Below are 24,867 nucleotides of genomic sequence, written 5' to 3'. Positions count from 1 at the left end.
ATATTTTTTTCCTAAGCATAATACACATTTAAATTTAGGTTGCAAATATTATAGACACTACCAAAAAACTCACATGATGCTATATCCTTCTTATATATCTTTTGATTAAATAAAGATCTTCTAAGGACAGAAGGAAAAAAATATGTCCAATAATGAGCAGAACTGAAGTCCATGTAACTCATGAGTATAAAATATAAAACACATACACACTATTTCTATATGTATCTATATATAATACATATGCAAATATATATGTATGTATGTAAAATACATGAAGATGTCATTTTAAATTAGTAGTTAGCAAAATGTAAGGCTAAAATTTACCTTGGGGCTTTTCAAGCACCCACTCTAACTCAACTACCCATTTATTTACACTTAGGCACAAAAGTAACAATGGGTATATGATTAGTTTCCCAATAGAGGCACTAGTATAGTATTTTTATGTACAATAATTCATATAGGAGAGCAAAACAAATATACATATAATAAATGCCACTCCAAATATGTGCCATTTATTAAGGAACTATTCACTAATTGTTTTAAATCTCTGCCTCTCTGGAGAGTATGCTCATCATAGTCCCCGTATGGTCCACAGTGATATCTAGACCTACACAACATCAGCCAGTATGTGGGTATGGTGAAAAGCTGATGGGCTGCAAAATCAGAAGACCTGCATTCAATGCCAGGCTCTATCCCTTAATTCGTGTATAATTAATATTAGATAATAGCTTAGCATCCATTAGATTTTACGCACTCAGGTTTAAATAGGCCTGCTAATTACACTTACTCTCCTTACCATGTAGAGGTGGTTTGAGTAGTGAATATGAAAGTATACCCAAGTAAGTGTTCATCATTGTTAGAGTTGACATAACATCGTAGTATCAAAAATAATATATCCTTTATCTTCTGGCTCTAAGTTTCTTTCACACCCTCCATCATTACCTAATCAAACTCCCAATTCTGTCCATTTAACATTCTAAATATTCCTTAATTCTTTGCTCTCCTTTCCATCCCCTACCACCACCTCACTAAGGCAAGACCTCATCCTGTTAGTAGCTTCCTCCCTTTTTATGCCACTTAAAGCCATCTTGTGACAAAGATGCCACAATGATCTACCCTGAAACACAATCTAACCATGTTGTTTTCTCATCCTTCATTCTAAGCAATTCCCTATCGACAGAGTGAAGTTCAAAGCTTTAAAAGGGCATCCATAGTACCTTAGTCTGACACCCTGAACTACTGCTCTAGTCTTACCCTCACCACTTCCATCCTCAGCATTTCTAGGCCTTAGTTTAATGCTGTGTTCTTAGAGAATTTCCTACTTCCTTTCACCAAGTGGCTATCTCCTACTTAACCATGAAAAATTAACTTGGGAACTTTCCAGGACATGGTTAGAAGGCACACCCATATACAAATTAATTTCCATATTATAACACAGCTATTTACCTTTGTCTCTATCTTTCTAGCCAAAATGTGAGTTCATAATGAAACTTTTTTTTTAATACCCAGGACAGTGTCTAGCATATGAGGCATATTTGTTGAATATATATTGTTGTTTCTACCCTGAAGAAGATCAATGCCCAAATCTTTATGTAACACCAAGAAGCTAGATATTGAAAATCATCAAATTAAAACAAGAATGACCTAGAATAACCACACAACAAAGACCAAGATAATATTGTTCCAAAAGTAAATCCGTGGCTCTCATGTTTTCAAAGGCAATCTCCTTACACTTAAATAGTACAGAGATATTTAGAAAAATCATGCTGCTTCCATTCATCATGTCTAAATAAAATGGCATAGCAATCATTAATGGTAATTATGATAAGTATTTTATAAACTTTAATTTGAATGTTAATACCCATTTTGGTAAGAATTTTAAAAAAAGATTCATTGACAAGATGTCACAAGGACCACTTTAGGGAGAAACGTTTTTTTAATAAAATGAAGACTTGGAGAGTCTGGGGAACTGAGCCAAAAACCAAACCAAATATGCAATAACCACAGTGACACATTAACCCTCAACAATAATCACCCTCCTACTACAGTTATTACTTGAAACATGATTCTTTTGGGAGAATGATTCAGAATATTTTACCGTATTTAAGTATAATGCAACCTGGTCACAAATACTAAAAGAAAAAAAGAAAGCCAAAGAGGAAAAAAATCAATGATAATGTTTCTAAGTTACATATTTCCCTCTATTAGATTTAGTTTTGTTTTTATTCATTTAATAATTCTACACATGCTTATATCCAAATTTGTGTCTTCTTAGCCCTTCTTTTCCTATATAACTTGTTCCTTAACACTTCCTCAGGAGTCTCCTTTTCTAAGCTTTTAATTAACATTTCTACTTTCTTCTGATTTCTAATATTAATAGTCATCCTCTAAAAATGTGGCCATCTTCTAGTAGAAAATAAATATCACCTAAGCGCTTTCAATGCAATTTATTTATTCTTTAGATTGGCTAATATGACTCACCGGTCTAGTGAGTGAATTTGCATGATAATAAGCCATCCATAAATGGCATAGCTCAGCTCAGCTATTCTTTTTAAGCATTTCTATTCACTGTTCAGATTTAAATGCTTTATAATAATTTTGTCTGATATTATTCACAATAAAATCGTAAAATAGGTCAATATGAAATTCACAGAAATCTAAGTTTTTCAAAGATGCTACATAATTAAGCTTTTATGTTCCTCCAAGTTATGACAGGGGCTAGCCTGAACAATACTGGAAGGAGAAATTGGTAGTGTCACTTGATAGATGTGTACGGAAGTGTTGGAACATTTCTAAGGACAACAAAAGGTAGTGCTAACTGAACAGATGAGTGCTAAACCTTTAGTATGAAGTTCACCTGATAGCCTCGGGTAAGCAAGAATTGATCCAAAGCCAGGAAACCCCAGAGCTCTCTGCATACAAACTCACATTGCAAGAAGAATCCCTAAAACAAAATTCCAGACATAGTCTCCTTCACAATTAAAACGATTCACCTTCCCCACCTAGCCCTATACCTATCTCCAGTCCACTTCCCCACTAATTTTGCTCCTTCTTCTGCCATGTGTTCTAATTCCAACTCCCAGAATTAACTCTCCTAACCATTGTCTGGGTTTAGACCTGTGTCACTTCACCTAAGAATTACTCCATTTAACTATACGTCAGTTTGGAAATGCCCCACACTTTGGCTTCTAAAACATCCTTATATGGTTGCCTTAACTTTCTCCTTCATTTTTTTTTTTCTTCCGCAAACTCCTTTTATGCCACTCATTCTTGATGGGCTGATATTTTTCTACGGAGTGGTATATTTTGACTCTTGTCTCCTCAGTCTATGATCTTCTGAAGTGATCTTAATAACCACAACAGCTTTAAGCCGCACGTCTAAACCTTTCACAAGTTTTCTTCTTCAGTATGAATATTTATTCTGAGCAGAAACATATATCCCTGATGTCTATGAAATGTATATCGTGGGTACTGCACAGGCATGGTAAACCTTATATATCAAAATACTGCTTCTTCAAATATTTCTTATTCTGAACATTGGAAAATGGTGTCACCATCCACCTAGTCAATCTAGAGTCAAACTCCAGCCATTAAGGCTGGAGTCATTCCAGAATGCTTTCTGCTTCACTACCCACATTTGTTAAAATTTTATTTCAAAATATTTGAGAACCTACTATGTACCCATATGAAGCCAGGTATAGACATACCTCAGTAATCAAGGTAGATATCATTCTTATAAAATTTATATCCCAATGAGAATGTATAAAGAGGCTTTTGTACTGTACTGTATGTGAAAAACATTCCTAGGAGTCTGGCTATATAAAATTTATCAAGCTATCTATTCCACAAATACAATATCAAAAGAACGAAAGTAATAGGTTCTTTTTTTTTTTTTTTTTTTTTTTGTATTCCTGCATTATTTTCTTCCTGGAATGCCACAGCTGTCTAACCAGTTTTATGTCTTTTTTTTTTTTTTTTATTTCCTAGTCCCTACTTATCTGTCCCTAGTTCCTATCTATCTGCTCCAATGTAGCCAGAATAATCTTTCTTTAAAATTGCAAGCTGACTATAACCTTATCATGGTAAACAATCCAAAGTCTTTGAACTGACCCATGAAGTCTTTGCTGATAGAAACTCTCTATACTCCATTTCTCCACCATATTCTCTGCTATGGCCATGCTAAGGTTCTTGCAAATTGCCATGCCCAGTGTGCTCTCTCCTGGCTCTATGGCTCCACGCATGCTCTCCCATAAATAATCTCCTCCATCTGAATAACCTCGACTTACACTTCAGATTCATGCTGGCATTAATCGCTCTATAAAGTCTTCCTTAAGAATCATTATAGTCCCATGGGGGCCCCACCTTTCTTTTCTCATTTCACCTTGCCATTTGCCCATAATTTTACTTATGGAATCAGATTATAATCATGGGTTTGCCTTTCTCTCCTGCTTGTTGAGCTTTTGAGGGGCTGGGCCCCCAGTTTGCTTCTTTCCATGTTTTTGCTTTCTATAACCGTGCCTTCATGTAGGAGTCTGTAAGTAAATATTTAGTGAGTAAATTAATGGGTGGCAAATATTCTATATTGCATAACAATATTGGGTTCTTCCTCAAATACCATGTTATGAAGTCCTACCTAGTTCCAAATAGACAATGATTCCCTAATCTATGAGACCAACTCATCTTCCCTGTGTATTCCAGGCCTTTCACAATATCCAAAAGGAGACCCCTTCTGAAAAAATGGTAATCTTACATGTCCTTCAATGTTCAAGACTCACTTCCTCCAGGAAGCCGTCTTCATTACTCCAATAGAAATAGTGTTTTCTGACTTTGAACTCCCAATATTTTAACACAGGAATGGATATTTACCTATACTTATAACTAAGAATGTTTTCTATGTATATGTCCCCCTTTCTACCAAAACAATTTATCAAAGTTCTTATGAATAAAGACTCCTGAGTTGTGTCTGCTGCTTCATTAGTACAAATTAGTACCATCATATATTGACAGGTATTCAATATATTCTTTTATTATATTATCCTTGAAGGAAGGAATAAAGAATCACTCTGGATTCTGCTCCAAAAGTGCTCTAAATCTGTTCTCACCGACTCAACTACTTTCTATCTTTATCTTACTTGGTACATCAGCATTGTGCCTCAGAGCTGACCACTTTCTTTCGTGAAAGGTAGACTACTCTTAGCTTCCATACACTATACCCTTCTGATCTTCCGTGTCTCTGTCTACTCCCCAGTCAGCTCTGGAAGCTATTCTTCCTTACCAAACCTTTAAATGTTTGGCTCCTTGGGGATGTTTCTTCCCTAAGCCCATTTCTCATCTTATTCCTCACATACAGCCCAATCTGAACTTTTTACAACTTCATCTTAAATAGAGCAGAAAAGTAACTTCACTCTGTGCAACACTGTGTTTCAAACGAGCATAGCTCCTATCATTATAATGAATGCGGGGATAGAGAAGAGCAAACCAGTGCATAATTTTAGAAAAATACTCAACAGATACATAGCATAAAAAGGACGTTTATAAAGACCAGACGGACAATGTGGATGGCCAGAGCACTTAAAAGTTATTTCGTTCCATAAAATGTAACCTCGATTCAGATCATGTTAGTGAATACAAATCGTTTGTGATTTGGCTTTAACCCCCTGAAGAGAATATTTGTGCATTTACCCCAGCAAAAGTTGTAGCAGCTTCCCTCAGGCAGAAGTGCTTAAGTGTCTGATGATGTCAGTGACTTGCTTAAAAGAGGATAAAACAACATACCCTCAGGCAAGCAAGAGGATTTAAATAGAGCCAATTAAGGAAGTACAGTGCCTCAGCAAATTCAGAAATTAATTCAAATTAAGACATTTTGCTTTAAGAGCTTTATCAAAAGATCAGTTCTTCGATTCTAATTTAGAAGTGGGGTGGGGGGTGGGGGGAGGGAGTCAAAATGTATATTCCACGCAAATCTTCCTGTATTCAAAAGTATACCTTCAAAAATTATGGAACAAAAATCACAGCATGCATTACTTCAAACCGATAGAAATGTGTTGTTTGTTTGTTTAATAAGTCATTTGGGACAAACTGATGGTTGCCAGAAGGGAGGTGAGTGGGGAATGGGTTACACAGGTGATGGTGATAAAGGAAGGAGTACACTTGTGATGAGCACCAGATGTTGCACGGACCTATTGAATCACTGCACTGTATACCTGGAACTATGTTACACTGTATGTTAACTAGACTTTAAATGAAAACAAAAGAAGAATTGGCAGTATTTCTGAAAATGGGTGTGAAGATAGAGATCAAAAGAGAAGGATCAAAAAATTTTAAAAAGTGAATCAACTGGGAATGGGAAGGATTGAAATTTATTCTAATATAAAGAACTAGAAATTTAGATATGTCTGAAACATGGTTCTGTCTTCTGTAGAATACAGTTTGTGATAAATTACTTGTCGCAGTAGTTATTTAATCTACATGCTTCATCTAGAACACCAACACATTTCTCCCAGGTATGGGGAGTAAATTACTGACCAAACTCCCTGGGTCTCTAAAGCAAACTTGAGAGTCTAATTGAAACTTTATTTGTGCGTACACCTGTCCAATCTAGTAAAAACTAGATAGTGATCTTTTTAGAGTCCATAATTGTGTTCTGAGAGCTAAACTTTGACATCTGAGCTCAACAAACTCCCAGAGACACAGCTATAAGAAGATTATATAAAGGAGAAACATTATATCAAGTGATTTCATGTATAAAAACACACGTGAAGGAATTAAAGAGGGCATGTGATGTGATGAACACTGGATATTATATGCAACTGATGAAATATTGAACTCTACGTCTGAAACTAATGATGTACTATATGTTGGCTAATTTAATTTAAATTTAAATACACACACACACACACACACACACACATACCAACACACAATGGAAAAACTATCCATTTTGCTCACTATTATTTCTGAAAATTATTGCTTATTTGGACATAGGATATCTATAGTTGGCAACATATCATTGGGATTTGCTTAAAATATTTTTTAGCAAAAATAATCTTCATCTTTCATATAAATACGTATTTCTTTATGACCTTCATGACAAACTCAGAAACTCTGAAAATTGTCACGTGACCTTACCTTGCTTCCATTTTCTCTCGCCTCTCGTTCCATCTTGAGGTCAGAGATTAGAAGGTTCTTATATTTGTTTTTTCCATTACTGCTGTGGTCATCTATTCTGTATTCCGAAGTCAGCTGTGCTGAGAGGGGGCTGTCACTCAAGTTCAGTGGCTGCTCCTCCTGCTCCAGCCCAGGTTTGCCATCACCATTGGAGTCGCCTATCTCCCTGCCGTGTGTTCCCCCTGAAGCAACTGAACTGTGCCCCAGAGTCTCATTGCCGTTAAAACTCTCTGCAGCAGAATCATCTGTTGGAAAGAAGAGTTCAATTTTAATTAATGTGCCATTCAGTTACTATTTCAACATTCACCGAGCTCCTGTTATGGGCTTGGCATCGAGGTAACGTTACATATCCTGTGTAATTTATCTTTACAAATAAACTTGTGAAGCAGCCATTGTCATGTGTAATCTAGTAGGCACATTTAGGCAAAAGAAGTGAAGTGAAATAAGAAGAAGATAAAATAGGGAAAATGGTTCAATCTCAAAAGCAATCGTGAAGAAAAGCAAATTGAAACAAAGAGAAGCTCATTAATTATTTTGTAGATAGTTTTTGTTTTTCTAGTTTTTTCTAGAATTTTCTTGGTGAAAATTCTCTGATAAAAGCAACGTGTGTTCTGCTAGTGGGGCGTATGTTGGTTCAAGCTTTATGAGTGTTTAATATGCATCTAAAACATTAAAAGTGATCACACCTTCCGTTCCAGTCATTACACTTCTGGGACCTCTAAGTTTAAGGAGTATAATCACTGAATGCATTTCTGTGCAGGTAAAAAAGCTTTTTTTTAACCAGTGTCGTTTACAATAGCAAATATTCAGAAGTGACAAAAATTACCAAAAGTAAAAAACTGGCTTAATATATGTTGGGATGATTAGAATATGGGAAATGTAGAATCTTTTTCCATTAATATTAATGGGAAGTGTGAAGTGTTAAATGGAAAAAGCTAGTTTCAAAAATGGACAAATGATACCAATTTTCTGAAAAGAAAACATAAATCCTTATAGAGGAAGATGAGTAAAAAATTGTAGCCTAAAATATTGATATTAATTTCTTCTTACTGGAATGGCACTGTATTTTTAAAATACTCTTTATTATTTACAACATATATAATTTTCTAATTAAAAATAAAATAACTCGGAATAAAAAATAAAAAGCAAAACTGGGAAGAAAGGGAAGAAACAAAGTCAGTCAAAATTTTCTGGCTTTAAAATAAATGATAAGCTTGTTTAGAAATACACATCAATAACAATTAGAGTAAGAAACAAAATTTACATGCAACAAAAATCCTATTTCTCTTAATTTCATCTTTATATTAATTTCAAAGGATTATGAGGCACAAAGGTATTAAATTGTTTCCTATAGTTAAGGGCTCTTGAAATGATACAAATATGAGTGTGCACAAGTAATATTTTGATTCTGAATATTCTCAAGTTTGCTTTATTTTTATAGGATGCAACAAAATAGTTAATGCCAAAAATTATATTTAATTCTGAAGGAGTGGTATAACTCACCTGTTCATTTATTTATTCAACATTTATTAAATACCAACATTAGGCCAAAAGGTGGTTAAATAATTTGGCCAACAGAGCCTCTGCCTTCAGCAAGTTCACAAATAACTAAAAGAGATGAAAAAAACAAAATGAAAACAAAAACGTGCAACTAAAATGCAGAGGAAAAAAGGCTTTGATCCAAAACAAGGTCAGTAAAGGCATCACAGAAGTTTTCCTAAAGAAGGTGGCATATGAGCCGAATTTCAAAAGATGAGTAAGACTTAACCAGTGAAGAAGCTAGGGGAGAGCGTTCCCCACTTAGGTATCAGCAGTTGCAACATCTTCAAAGAAGAAGAAGGGAAATACAGGGCAGATGAGACACAAGGTTGGGGTGCTGACTGTAAATAGAGTCAGAAAGGGAAACCTAGATAGGGAGGCAGAGGATGAAGAGCTTGGCTTGGACCTTGAGCGTGAATAGGATCAATTTTATTGTCCGAAATGATATGGGAAAAAAAATTTTTTAAAGAGATTACTCTGACTGATGAGGAGAATGGGATAAAGGTGACAAAATGGGAAACCATGAAGAGCTCTAGAAGCCATCTGAATCAGCATTGTTGAAAGCCTGAATCAAAACAGCAGTAGTGTAGAACAGGAAGGGATCGAATCATCATAAGAAAAGAACAGGTAAGACTGAGAGTAGGACAGACACGGGTCCAAGAGGAAGCCCAGATCTCCAGCTCCAAGGGAAAATGAAAATAAAGAACATTAAGCTTAATTTTCAGTAAAATAATATTTTAAAAATTTTAATTTTAAAAATTTAATATTTTAAAACTATTTTGTGGAAAAGTTAAAATGTACTCAAATTGTAAGGACCTATTTAGGAAGAGGCTTTCATTAAAGTTAAACAAAAATCTTGTTTAACCCTTAAACTGTCCCGGCTCCCCTTCCCCCCAGGGGATTTACTTAAAAACAAGTCCTGGAAACCAACTCCAGGTAACAAACCCCAGATACAAGGCTGGGTCAGGCCAGATGGAGACATCCGATCAGTGGTGCAGGGACGCATACTGTCTCCCTAGCTACCAAGGAGTATGAGCCCCTGCCCTTTGGGAGCTTTTTTGGTGCCAATCCTAACCAAGGTGTGATAGGCTGGTTCAAACATCTACTAGGGTAAATTGTAATTCAATTGGTCACCCAGTATCACTGTGGAGTTTCCTGTGTGTGTTACAATCTCATTGGCCACCTGTGCGTGGCCAGGCCCGACCGCATGGCCTTTGCCCTTAAAAGCTAATCTGGGAAACAGAGAAGGGTCACCTGCTTTGTAAGAGGCCTGGTCCTGGCCGGTCAGTTTGATTCTTGATCCTTGGTGTGAAATAAAGCTTTGCTTGACCTTCGCTTTGTATCAGTCTCGCTCCTTTAATCATAGACCCATTATTGGGGCATAACACAAATGGCAAGATTCTATTCATAAATTACTCCTTTTACATCCCCATTCAACAAAAGACTTCATGTAGAAAGAAAACAAACATAAGAGAATTTAGAGAAACTCAGTCATAAAGAATATGACATGGCACTTCCCATAGTTACTGAGAAATCAAAACATTCTTTTAATCATGAAATACATAAGGTTTTTGAAATAAAGAATTCAGGGAATAATATACCTAAGTAATTCAGAAAATTGTGCATGTCCTTTATGTGAAGTCAGATCCAATTCTAAAGTATGCAAGGTCATTTCTGATTATTTAAGCTATTTCTTTCCACAGAAATCCAAAGAGAAGCACAATGGACATATTCTAGGCCAATTATCAAATTCATGAAGAAAAGTGTGATTTAACATTTGTGTACTAGAATCCCTTAAAAAATGCTAAACATTTTATGTAAGAAAATTTTATAAATATGTTAAAAGAGTGAATAACTCTGAAGGTATATTACATTTTAAAACCTAATTTAAGAGTTCCCTGCATGGTTCAGTTAGTTAAGCATCTACCTTTGGCTCAGGTCATGATCTCAGGGTCCTGAGATGGGGCCCCAGGTCTCTGTCAGGCTCCCTGCTCAGCCAGAAACCTGCTTCTCCCTCTCCCTCTGTTCCTCCCTGTTTGTGTTCTCTTGCTCATTCTCTCTCTCTCTCTAACTAATAAATAAATAAATAAATAAATAATCTTGAAAATGAATAAATAAATCTATGCTAGCATGAAACAAAGCCAGTCTATCATAGTTAAAAATTTAAAATAGTACACTGTGTCTTTAACCTGAAATCGTCATACATTTACTCACATTTTAAATAAGATAAACATTATGATCTATCAGGAGAATATTTAATAAAAGTCATGTATTTATAATCTTGGTATAAAGTATAAACAATAAAGGAGAAAGTATTTTTAGACAGAGTAGTTCACTCCAGATGTTACCAAGGTAACTAAATTCTACAGCTTTCCATATTTCATTCGTGAGTAAATCAGTATGTTTTCTCAAGAACAAATGAATGATTTACTTATTTGTATGAAATTTATATATTCACACATTTTATCATTTAAATGGTAAAAGAACCAGTAATGTCACATGCCACTATTTTATAAATCAAAATTTAAAACAGAGTTTTTGATGTCTATATTAGAAAAATACAGAAATCAAGAGTGAGCAGACATTAAACTGAAGCTAAATGAACCGCTTTTTATTGTCTGGTTTCTTGCAACCCTGTTAACGATTTTTATTTACTCTTCCTTAGAGATACTTTTTCAGAATTTGAAACCACCCATCTCAGACTCCTGTTTATGATAACCAACTCATACCCTCTTATTGCTTCAAAGGGGAAATCTGCTTCCTTACCCAAGATCATTTGCTCCATCCTAAGTGGCTGCTGGTGTGTGGGTAGCGAGCCGCTATACAAAGGGTACAGTGTTGAGATCTGTAGGTATGGCCTTTAGGTTCGCACGCCCAGAATGCTAGTGCTTCTCTCAAGTTTCAGCCTGGGTACCATAGCACTGGAACTAAGAACTCTGTGTTTGAGGACCAAGGAGAAAACGGCACCTGGAGCTCTGGAAATTAAGAGTGCCCAGGGTACCTAGCAACAGAGGAGAATGTGGAATGTGATGACAGGAAACATGGCATCCAGTGACATCACGAAGGCCGTTGGATGTTTAGGTTGCGTTGCTCTGAGGCTGGTTTTGCTGGGATGGATTTGGGGCTGCGCAGAGGATCATGCAAATGAGCTCAGCTGTGGCTCTTACCTGTAAGTTGCTGTAACACGAACCAACTATTCATTTTCTTCTTTCTCTTCCCTACTCCCCACTCCCTTCACCAATTAGCACAGACCCTAGAAATACTATTTGTTTATATTATGTCTAATGTCATCACAAGAGTCAATGGTTAGCTCTCTCTATATAAAGAGAATTAACCTATAACATCAAGTATGATATATTTATATATTTAAGTATATAAATATGCATATATGTGTTCTCTCCATATATAAACATAATGTGATGTATATATATTTGAAATCTCCCAAAGCACCTGACCTACATTCTCATTCAGCCACTTTCAGTAGTTCTTCATTACGGTCTTTAGGCCAAGTGCCTTAGGCAAAATGAATAGGAAATATATATATATATATAATCCTCATTTTAAGATTAGTACTTGGAAATTTAGTCCAAAAATCCAGGTCAGATACTTATAGCGTCCAGAAAGCTTTTATGGTGTTCCCCCCAAATGTACTACAGTCCTCTGCCCCCATCCTTTGGTGCCTCCTTATTAAACCACCCTTTAATATATGAACATAAAGCTAATTTTAAATCCAAAATACAGACATAAATAACCCTGTGTCAAAAGATTGGTACCTTAATATGCAAAAAAATAGAAAAAAAATTTTTAAAATCCTTCAAAGTCTATTTAACAAAATGGAGCTTAGGGGCCTGCCCCTTCATCACTTTATCACTCCTACCCCTCTGCTCTAAGTTTTCTTCTAGTCTAGGGTCCCCTATAAAAAAAATTGAAGTATATCCATTGCTATACTATACCCTTCATTTTTTCTCTCCTTTCAAGTTTTTATTTAAATTCCAGTTAGTTAACATACGTTGTAATATTAGGCTCAGGTGTAGGAATTCACTAATTCCTTCATTGCTTAGGTACAACACCCAGGGATCGGTATAAGTGCCCTCCTTAATACCCATCACCTATTTAACCCCTCCCCTCCCCCACTCATCTCCTCTCCAGCAACCCTCAGTTTGTTCTTTATAGTTAAGAGTCTGTTTATGGTTTGCTTCTCTCTTTTATTCCCCCTATGTTCGACTATTTTGTTTCTTAAATTCCACATATGAGTGAGATTATATGCCCATACTCTATATTTTACACCATAGCTCCCTCTACTCTGCAACATGAAACAGGCAATCCAGTCTAAAGAAATCCTTCGTGAGAACACAAGCAGCAACCTAACATCATCTGTAGCAACTTCTTACTAGACATATCTCCAAAGGCAAGGGAAACAAAAGCAAAAATGAACTACTGGGACTTTGTCAAGATAAAAATTTCCTCACAGTTAAGGAAACGAACAATAAAACTGAAAGACAACCTACACATGGGAGAATATATTTGTAAATGACATATCTGGTAAAGAGTTAGTATCCAAAAGCTATAAAGAACTTAATCAAACTCAATACCCAAAAAACAAATAATCCAGTTAAATGGGCAGAAGTCATGAAGAGACATTTTTTTCCAAACAAGATATACAAATAGCTAACAGACCAACAACTAACAACTAAAAGACATCTCAATGTCACTCATCATCAGAAAAATACAAATCAAAACTATGATGAGTTTCCACCTGTCAGAATGGCTAAAATTAACAACACAGGAAACAACAGGTATTGGCAAAGTCCCGGAGAAAAGGAAACCTTCTTCCACTGTTGGTGGAAATGCATATTAGTGGAACCACTCTGGAAAACAGTATGGAGATTCTTCAAAAAGTTAAAAATAGAACTATCCTATGTTCCAGCAATTTCACTCATAGGTACTTACGCAAAGGATACAAAAATACTGATTCCAAGGGGCACGTGCACCCAATGTTTATATCAGCATTGTCAGCAATAGCCAAAGTATGGAAAGAGCCCAAATGTCCATCAACTAATGAACATGTAAAGAAAAATGGTATGTATGTATACAGAATATAAGTACAGTGGAATATTACTCAGCCATCAAAAAGTATGAAATTTTGCCATTTCCAATGACATGGATGGAGCTAGATTGTATTGTTCTAAGAGAAATAAGTTGGAGAGACAAGGACAAATACTATATGCTCATACAGTAATTTAAGAAATAAAACAGATGACATCAGGGAAAGAAGGGAAAAAAAAAAGAGAAGGGGAGGCAAACCGTAAGAGACTATTAACTACAGAGAACAAACTGAGGGTTGCTGGACGTGAGGTGGGCAGTGGATGGACAAAAGGGGTCATAAATATGAAGGAGGACACTTGTGATAAGCACCAGGTGTCATATGTAAGTGACAAATCACTAAATTCTACTCCTGAAACTGGTATTGCACTATATGTTAACTAACTAGAATTTAAATAAAAACTTGAAACAAAGATAGATGATAGATGGATAGATAGATGGATAGATAGATAATAGATAGATTAATCCTTTGCTGGGCAGCCCCATTCCTTCCCCAGTCTAAGACCCTGACACGTTCCTGCCTTTGTCCATTTGTAGTTGTCACCTACAAATTTCTTCCTCATTTTTCTTATTTCCTTTCTTCAGATCCTTCTGATGACTTTTCCATTCTTTGATTGCTACTTTGCTCAACTTTTATAATACTGTTATTGAGTAAACAGCACTGTGCTATGTTTTATCTTTTACTTATCTGCAAAAATTTTAACTGCTGATTACAGAAGTCTTGCACATTGACATCCTTAATACCACAAATATCTTTCAAAAAGTAAGTAATCAACATATTTGCAAACTATAATCCAGATTATATACTATTTAATAATGCTGTCTTAAACATGTACAAAAGAATGATGCTACATTTTGAAGTAAAACTTTCACACTAAGGAGTTTACTAATATAAATAAATAAATATATATGTATATAGGTATATATAAAAAGTTAAAGGGAATTGATTTTAAAATGATAAAACCAATATTGAGGGTAAGAAAGTACAGAGGGATTCAGTTTTCCCCCTCCAAAGTGAAGGATAAGTTCTTAAAACTTGACCTCTTTGAAGAAGGAACTAGAGGGTATTGTGCTAAGCGAAATAAGTCTACCAGAGAAAGACAATTATCATATGATCTCACTGATAGGAGAAATTTGAGAAACAAGACAGAAGATCATAGGGGAAGGGAGGGAAAAATGAAACAAGATGAAACCACATAGGAAGATAAAACATAAGAGACTCTTAATCTCAGGAAACAAAGTGAGGTTTGCTGGAGGGGAGAGGGGGTAGGAGGGATCGTAAAAGAATTCTCAGTCTTGGGCGTCTGGGTGGCTCAGTGGGTTAAGCCGCTGCCTTCGGCTCAGGTCATGATCTCAGGGTCCTGGGATCGAGTCCCGCATCGGGCTCTCTGCTCGGCAGGGAGCCTGCTTCCCTCTCTCTCTCTCTCTGCCTGCCTCTCCATCTACTTGTGATTTCTCTCTGTCAAATAAATAAATAAAATCTTTAAAAAAAAAAAAAAAAAGAATTCTCAGTCTTTAAAAAAAAAAATGGGCACATCATCTGGTTTTTGATTGCAATGAAAGTGGCTTTTCCACTTGACCTTGGTGAAGACAAACTAGATCAGATGGCAGTCTAGGCATCTCTAGCAGCTCAGGATTGGGCACGGAGCCTGGGCTAATCTCCAACCAGAGAAATTCTGTCATTAAAAAATAAGAATTTAGTGCAGGGCCCTGTATTCTTCCTGGGATAACTTCGCTTTTTGATAACAGGTCCTGATTCTTTATCCAGTTGGCCATCACGAACTGAGCACCACCTGGTTCACTGAATGTCAAATTCATGCACATTTTGGAGCCCTCCTTCACTGAGTGGAAGTACAATATATAGAAAGGAGTCTATTCATGCCCCAGGGGTATATGCGCATGACTTGCCATACATGAGTTCTTTCTTTAATCTCTGTCTATGGTCTTCAATGAAATTCTTTGTGAAAAATTGAGAATAAAAAATGTCAGCCAGGTTTCCATGATTCTATGAAACTCTGTGATGGTACAGTTGCTTTCATGGATAGGCCCAAATGGACAATGAAATCCATTTAGTGAACCTTGAGGATAGGTCTAGTTGTGTATTCTCTTTAGTGTTCTAGAGATAGTCAGAGGTTATTTTTTATGATATATCTTTGGTAGCAGCCAAATGGTGTAGAGACTTGAAAAGGAAAAGTTGGAGGACTTTTTAATAGAAGTTGAAGGAAGGATGATATTGATAGATCTTTCATAACAGGCCAGGGTAAAACTATTATATTAGACACCTCTAATTAGAGAGGGTAGTTATTTGTCCTCAGCAGAAAGGATACTTATTGTTGACTTGGTCCTGTATTTTACTCACCCATTCTTCCTCCTCCACCATCACCTAAGAACCCTCAGAATGTTTTATATACTCCCATTTCTGCCACACATGAATTTTAATCAAGGAAATCATATCATACAAAAAGAAATGAAATAATCAGAGGATTTCCCATGGAGCTATTACTCTTATTCTCTACTCCATTATTGACAAACTGTGGACGTTCTAAAATAATGGAATAAACTATTAAAAACTCAGCTATGATGTCACTGAAAGATATAATCCGAGCCTGAAGGGCTGCTTTTCAGGATGTGATATATGCTGTAAACAGCTACTGATTCTTGGAGCTGCCTTCCTCTTAGCTCCAATATCAGCCTGGAAAAAAAGTCTCTTCTGAGATAGCAATGATACTTCCAATAATTCTCTGAAGTTATAGGTTCCATTGGCCTATAAGAAGGACACTTCCAAAAAAGGGATAGACAACTGCCCATTTCACACCATGTAGGCCACTATGGGAACAGATAAAAAGAAGAGCTTTGTGTTGGCCATGATCACTGATCCTGAACACTAAGAGAATGGAAGATGTCCAAAAAACAGAATGGACTGGGACACAGGTCCAAAAGAGTACCTGAAGCATTTTTCATTTCACTCTGCCTAAGGAAAATATTGTCAAGGCCAGCCTTCTAGGCAGAGATAAAAATTTCATTCCCTAACATGATTTGCCATCTGGAAACTCAGTAGTTTCACTGCTAGCTAAAGAGAAGAAAATGTGGAATGAGTAGTGGAACCAGTTAGGCATGTTAGCTATGGCTTTGGAACCAGATGCAGAAAGGAATGCAATACTCATGTGGAGTTCTTTGTTTGCCATCAAGTGTTGGAAGATTAAAACACATTTCTCATTTCTTTAGGTTTTATTTCCACTGTTGTATCTATGGTGTGGTGGTAGTAGATAAATATACTAACTGGTCCGGTAATCACATAATTTCAATTGCTACAGAACTAAAGAAGAAATGAACATCACTTGGTGATCTGGCCTCAGAAATTGGGGCTCCTCAATACCATCTCTGAATGCAATAGCTGGACAGGACTTAGATTTCTTTCCATTTGAGGAAGAATGAGATTGGTTGACGTTTATGTTAAATAGGTGGTAACTATTTGGTACGATTACCTTTGGCAATATGAGAAGGTTATGTGATGTGTGATATGCAATGGTGTGGTGTGTGTGCATGTGTGCATTTTAGCAGCCAAATGATGGTAGGCACTAAGCATCCACTGGGTTGTAAACCTAGTGCATATGATTCCTTCCTAGAGCATTTTCCAGATGGCATATCATATTAGGGAATGAGAAAAATTTCAAGCTGTGAGACAGAGAAAAGAAGTCACTGGAACTAGGTCTTTTTATCTCAACAAAATTACTATCACTGAAGGTACCATGACTTTTTTAAAAACTGGGGTGGTCTTTTGTTCCTAACTTCTTCAGATTAGTGAATTACCAACTCTTTCATGAATTTTGTCAGAAACTCCAGTACCTCTCTATTAGAATCCCATTATTTATGTTGTTTTCATTTAATTTAGTCAAAGATGATTTTTTTAACTTGAAAAAAGCAAACTTAACTAATGTATATTTGTTTTACTTTTGAGAAAACTGAAAAACAGAAATGTTAAGTGATTTGATTTTATCTTACTAAGAATACAATTTATACTTTGAAAGGACTTAGAATCACAATGCAATATAGTCAAAGAACTAGAGGACTCTAAACTCAGAAAGAACATTGTCAGAGATGATGAAGAGAAACACAGTTGAATCAAATTTAAAGATGTTACCTGTCAGACAATCAAAGATTAGAATTTACATAGAATTGGTATTTTTGTACAATATATGGGAAATCTTTTTTTTTTTAAGATTTTATTTATTTCACAGAGATCACAAGTAGGCAGAGAGGCAGGCAGAGAGAGGAGGAAGCAGGCTCTCCAATGAGCAGAGAGCCCAATTCAGGGCCAGATCCCAGACCTCTGGGATCATGACCCGAGGCAAAGGCAGAGGCTTAACCCACTGAGCCACCCAGGCTCCCCAGGAAATCTTTTTGACTAAATTATAAACATATCAAGAGTTTCTCTACCTCTAGAGGAATTTAATTATGAAATGTAAACTATTGAAGGGAAATGTCCAGTCCTTACTCCTTTATCAATTTATATTGCCACATGGTAAATATTCAGTAACTATTTGTTGAGCTGGATAATACCAAGAGGTGATAGTCACATATCTATTTTATGTCTGCTTTTCAGTGTGCCATTGATGGCTTGGTGATGAAGGTGATCACATAAGGAGGAATGCAAGCCATTGTAAAGAGCTGATAGAGACTTCTGCCACAGCCAGTAAGGAAACAAGGAGTTCAGTTCTATAGTCACAAGAGGCTATCTACATTTCTGACCTATTTAACTGTGAGATATGGATGTTTTTTTGAGCTGCTATGTGTTCAGTAATTTGTCACACAGCAATGTGAAATAAATATAGCAACAAACATAAAGGATTTTCTATGCTGTCTTGGGATAAGTAACACCAGTCAGAATTATTTAACCAGGGGCATCTGGTGGCTCAGTGGGTTAAAACCTCTGCCTTTGGCTCAGGTCATGATCCCAGGGTCCTGGGACCAAACCCCACATCGGGCTTTCTGCTCAGTGGAGACTTCTTTTCTCTCTGCCTGCCTCTCTGCCTACTTGTGATCTCTGTCTGTCAAATAAATAAATAAAATCTTAAAAAAAAAAAACTCTTAAAAATAAAAAATTATTTAACTATATTTCATATGATAAGTGCATATCAGTGATTCTCAAACTTCAATTGCTTCAGAATTTTCTAGAGAAATTATTAAAAATGCAGATCCACTTGAACATGAAAAATCTCTACCCCCAACAAAACCCAGAAATCTTGGTTTAATTCACCTTAAGGGGCAAGTAATCTAGAAGTATTTCTCAAAGGAGAGTTTTGGGGCCACATGTGAGAAATTAATGTGGATAATATCCAATAATTAACTGGTTCATCATGTGATTGTGGGAAGCAACTCTTGATACCAAGAGAACACAACTGACAGCCATCAAATCTGAGTTTAGGAAGACTGAATCTGAGGATATTTTAGTCCCATTTAATCAATCTTCAGGAAATTTTCAGAAAAAGATGTCAGCAAGCCAAATATTCTCTTAACAAAAACTAATAAACAAGAGCACATATTGCCAGTGTGGCCCCACTTTTAAAGAACTCATGAACGAATAGGATTTTTTTCCCATAGAGTGAATGTAAATGTGTGACTAAGGAACTAAAGGCATAATTTCAGGCAAGAAGATTACCTTGATTACCTTGACTAGCAAACTCTTGGGGAAGAAGATCTTTACAAAGTCAATTGTAAGTTTGCAAAAGCAAGAATCTTCCCTCTGCCCATAAAGCAGAACTGCATATCACCTATGTGCTCACATGTGCTGAAATCACTGTGGATTTTGCTCATAGTAGGTAAAGAGGAAACATTGTCAAAACCTCCAAACTTTGGCTTTGGGTCCCTCATGTTCTCTTACCCATCTTAAGGGTCAATCTTCCAGCTGTCTGTGTGCCCACTGGCTCAGAATGTAAATCACTGCTTAAGGAAGAGACTGACAGATTGGTTGATTTATTGGTTGATTGGCCTTTGACTGAAATTCCACATAAAAAAATATTACTTCAGCTAGGCACTTGTAATTTAAACGTCTCATCTCTACCTGTGGAATGAAAGGCTTTTCCTCTTGGTATTTCCAGCCTAGGTGAAGAAGTGTATTGTATTTTGGGGATGTGTGTAGAAGGAGAAAGCTTGTAATCACACTAGACCTATTTAATGCCCATGTATTTAGAGTAATTTAGAGGCTAATGATTAGAGTGCATGCTCTATGATGTTTTCTCTTAAGCCCTTCATCTCCCAGAAATTCCTCTCCTTACTGCAGTAAGTGAGCCAGAACTACTCAACAAGGAAGCTGAAGATCTCATCCTCAACATTCTGAGATAGCAAGAAACCTGAGCCACTACAAACTTTGTAGACCTAAAAAACAAACAAATCCTAAAATAGGATTATGAAAGGCTTTCATACACATTCCATCTTACACTTTGGTCATTTGATGGTTTGATCTATTCTTTGCAAACCATTTTCCAGATTTCTTTGCCTATTGTCTCATGGCTTAGCTCAAATGATAGGAGATGCTGGCAAAGACCAAGGATGGGAAAAAGAGAAAATGGATGGGTATCCCTACTTCTACTTTACACACACACCCTCTCTGATTCAGGGCTCCAGCTCAGATTCTTCCTCCCCATATCCCAGCCCATGCCAGAAAGCATCTTCCATGAATCTCACACAACCAGGTGGGCAGCTCTGGCTCTTGGGTTCTTGGGTTCTAGTAACAGCAACTCCTCCCTGGTTTCTCCACCTCCAGCTGTAGCAGTGGCTTCCTTCTGTTATCAATCTCTGTATTGCTTTACCATCTTCTGTTTAGCATTTCAGCTCTTCTACACCATTGTTAATAGTTCCTGGTATTGAGTTTTTCTAATGAATAACATGGAATGTGCTCCGTTTTCTAGATTGGATCTCAACTGATACAATTCACCTTATTCTGGCTTCAAGACTTCTGTTTTCTATCATCTTTGATGGTATTATAGCCAATACTTTGTGATTTTTTTCCCTTGTTAATGTCAATTCATTATTTGATATCCAGGAGCTCTCCACCAAACTTTCTTTACTATTTCTGCCTCTGGTGTTAAAAACCCATCACTGTCAGTAATGGTGGTATTCTAAGCCAGTAAGAGTTTTGGTGACAATTTATAAAGCATTTTTATTTAGACACTTGTCACAGTACTAATATTTTTCTAACAAAGACTATATGATTCTAGATTCATCTGAATAATATCATTGATTTGAATCATTACACATTATAATTATACAAATCATTTTGGTAGTTATTGTACCTTTACAAAATTTACAACAGATCTAGGAATAAAATACCACCAGTTTTCCTAATTTAAAGGGCTTGATAAAGATAAAATGAAGAACTTGCTCAAGACACATTGATAATGACAAATATAGGATTAAGAACTGATCCTTTAATTCTAAATCAAATTTCTGTCTAAATTGTATGGTTATACCTCAGCAGGAAACACTTGTCCAGGTATTATGAAGAGAAGAGCCTGAAAAAGACAGATAATATGCTATGTGGGGGGGGGGGGCAAGTTAACTTTGGAGAAAACTCTTAGAGACACTAAATTGAAAGATTTTATCTGAGGTTACCCATTTTGGCAATACTTCATAAAATCTGGGATCACAATGAATGGCCTACTACCACCTTCCACTAACTGTAACAAAGGCCTTCTGCCTAACCTTCATGCAATTAGCATAAACTGAGTAGCTATGATGTTTTTATAAATATAAATGAACTTTCAATATCACCATGATTATAAGTACAGGCTGACCAATTACGTGATATTTATAACCAAAGACAACTATATTTGACATTCAGGGCTGAATGACATCAAATGATATCATTTTAAGAAACTTGTTAAAGGTTTAAATAAATAGAAGGAAAAAATAACATAAGTTATGAAATATGAGATAGAAAGCCAACATTAACATCAGTATTTGGAGGATACAGAAAATTAATTTTACTCTTGAAAGGGAATAGTAACACATTTGCTACTTTCTATTTGAAAAATGATTTCATCACATCACAAGGAAAAATAATTTTTAACAACGTGTGGCAAAGAATATTAACTGGATTTATCATAGTGACCATTTTACATGTACACATATATCAAATCATTGTGTTTACACCTGAAATTAGCACAATGTTAAGTATCAATTATACCTCAATATTAAAAAAATTAATAAAGGGCTTATGTACAGGGCAGAGTTAAAATCGATTCAAACTACAAAGAAGCCAGTGGTCCTATGGTCATCCCAAGAGGATAAAACTCTAATACCACTTTCATTCCCACCTCCTCCTCTCCCATCACACCAGCTCACCAGAGCCTAGGTGAGAGGTAGATAAGGACCAACTTCCACATTCATGGAAGAGGATATGAAATCTGAATGACTATGGGTGGCTTCATCTCTATGTGTGAGTATTCAGTAAGTGCACAAGGTGTGTATACACCTCTAGGTGCCAGGTTGAAAGGACTATAAGTAAATACAAAAGAAATGGGCAGAAGGAAAGAAAGAACTACTTGCCCAAATCTAAAATAAAGTGCTCTGTAAAAAATAGCAAGCTCTGTGCTTACAACATAAAGAGGTACTTTTATAATAAAACGTCTTAATAATAGCAGAATCCTAGGGGCACCCTGGATGGCACAGTGGGTTGGGCCTCTGCCTTTAGCTTAGGTCATGATCTCAGGGTTTTGGGATTGAGCCCTGCATCAGCCTCTCTGCTCAGTGGGGAGCCTGCTCCCCCCCACCCGTCTACTTGTGATCTCTCTGTCAAATAAATGCATAAAATCTTTAAAAAATATAATAGCAGAATCCTAAAAAAAAGTGTGAAGAGAATCCTAGATTACATATCATGAGTCCACATGGCACTCAGATGTTTGTTATTGCCTGAGATAAAATGCTGAAACATTTTCAATAACAGAAATAGTACTTGCTTTTGTTGTATTAATTGTAAACAGTAAATATAGAAGAGTTGTTTCCATATTTTACATTTCTCAAATTCGGTACACTTAAGTCCATATAAATATTTAATTTTGTTAATCCCATATTAAATGACCAATAGTTAGGCCTAGCACTGATTTGGGGGAAAAGGAGGATTATGGTTCAAGAGAACCATGAAAGTTCTCAAAGCTATCATCCAGTTTGAAGCCAAGCAAACTTACAAATCATGGATGGCTGAGGAATGAGGTAGACTCTAACTAAGCAGCCAGGGCAACGTCAAGGCAGCCATCTTGCCCCAAATTCTCTTCTAGATAATAGGCTCTCACAGATCCATCTCTTCCACCATTCAAAGAACACTATTTACATTGATCTTATTTTCTAAAGTCTTACTTTCCACAGTTCAAAATTTTTTATATTATACAGTAACTTTTCACACATTTTGTCATTTTTTTTCCAAATATTCGTAGAGACATGGACATTACTTTAGTACTCTTTTGTATAAAGTAGTGTATTAAGTAAGTCACAAGTAGAAATATAATGTTTCTTAAAAAGTCAATGGAAGAAGAGAAAACATTTTGGTTTTTTTTTTTTTTTAAACATTTTGGTTTTTGCTGATGTTTTATTTTTTGTAGTAAAAAGACTGGCAAGAGGTAATGTCAGCATGGGTTAAAAGAAAAAAAAAGAGAGAGAGAGAGAGAGAAAAAAAGCTTAAGAATTGAAAGGATTCCCAGGTAACAAAGGGCACCTGGGCGGCTCAGTTGGTTGAGCACCTGACTCTTGATTTTGGCTCAGGCCATGTTCTCAGGGTCATGGGATGGACCCCTGAGGCAGGTTCTGTGCTCAGCAGGGAATCTGCTTGAGATTCTTTCTCCCTCCCTGTCCCTACCCCTTGGTCCCCCACCCCAACCCATGCTCTCCTTCTTGTTCTAAACAAACAAACAATATAAAATATTTTAAAAAAAGAAAGGATTCCCAGGTAATGAATATTCTTTTTATATTAGTGATACAGATGTACATTTTCATTAACACTGTTTCTATCGTAAATCATTGAATTGCCCTCAAAACAGAATTACAAAACCTGTCTTGGTTGACCATTAAAAAACTAATTTCTCAAAGTTTCTATCCTGACTATATCAACTTAAACTCTCTGAATAATACCAAGATAAGAGCTCTTACAGTGTGATTATTTCTAATTAGCCAAGAGCTGCTCAAAATACACTCCCTCCCCACTGTATCTCATGCTTCTGTACTAATGTTACGCAACCATGGCCATCTAAAATCTTTCTTTGAATAAAGCGCAGCAGATTCTGGTTTGAAAGACACTGTTTCTTGGCTTTCGCAGAGAGGAAACATTTACTGAGTTGTGACTGGCTAGTTTAGAGGTGGTGTCCAGTGCCAATGGCACCTTGTCAAGCTCCTTCTTCAGTGGCTCTCCAGGAAAAGAAAGAGGACAACTAATTTACATTGAACATATCATTTTAGTGTATGGATCTCCTCTCTGTACTCCCTTGTAGAACAAATTAACCTGCCTACTGCCTTGCTGTAGCCATATGACCTCCCCAGACCTAAACTGCCAACGTAGGCACCTGACCAAAGGACCATCAAACCGTAAGAAGTCAAAGCCACAATCACTGTGGTAAAATCAGAAAAGCAAATTGCTCAAAAAGATTCTACCTCTTGGAATTTAAACTAACACCTTTCTCTTCAACATGTGGGCTAATGATGAGCAGCATCAAAATCACCTGTGAACTTGTTAAAACTATCAAATCTCGGGCTTTACTGCAGACCGACTGAATCACAACTTGCATTTTAACATGACTTCCAGATAATTGTATGATAGGTGGGGGTGGGAGAGGGAAGGGGACAGCAGAAGACAGGAGGAAAGTGGTTGAGGAGAAGAACTTATTTCACTTTGAATAACATAATCGCATACAAATCACCTCAGCTATGTTATTATTTAGCATAATAAAAATCTCAGATCAAACTCCTACCTTGCTTAATAACTGCAGCTAAAATAAGAACCTTTGGACAGAAAGGGTTCCAGGGACCATGAACAAGCTAAATTCATCAGAGAAAGCCAGAGTTGGGAGACGG

General features: G+C 36.3%; 1 protein-coding gene across 9 annotated transcripts in view; it reads right to left on the bottom strand.

The window, feature by feature from the left end:
- Positions 1-24,867, bottom strand: part of NOL4 (nucleolar protein 4) — a 407,060-nt gene that overhangs the window by 195,705 nt on the left and 186,488 nt on the right. For 7 of the 9 annotated variants that reach the window (XM_059140256.1, XM_059140248.1, XM_059140249.1 and 4 more), the window contains one exon: positions 7,129-7,412. In XM_059140256.1, the coding sequence (XP_058996239.1) occupies positions 7,129-7,412 (284 nt within the window). Of the gene's footprint in view, positions 1-7,128; positions 7,413-11,472; positions 11,630-24,867 lie in introns of those variants that run through there. The other 2 variants (XM_059140252.1, XM_059140254.1) reach the window with 2 other exon arrangements.

Source organism: Mustela lutreola, chromosome 11, assembly GCF_030435805.1.
Source record: "Mustela lutreola isolate mMusLut2 chromosome 11, mMusLut2.pri, whole genome shotgun sequence".
Taxonomy (NCBI): Eukaryota; Metazoa; Chordata; class Mammalia; order Carnivora; family Mustelidae; genus Mustela; species Mustela lutreola.
This window is presented reverse-complemented; position numbering and strand designations above follow the sequence as displayed.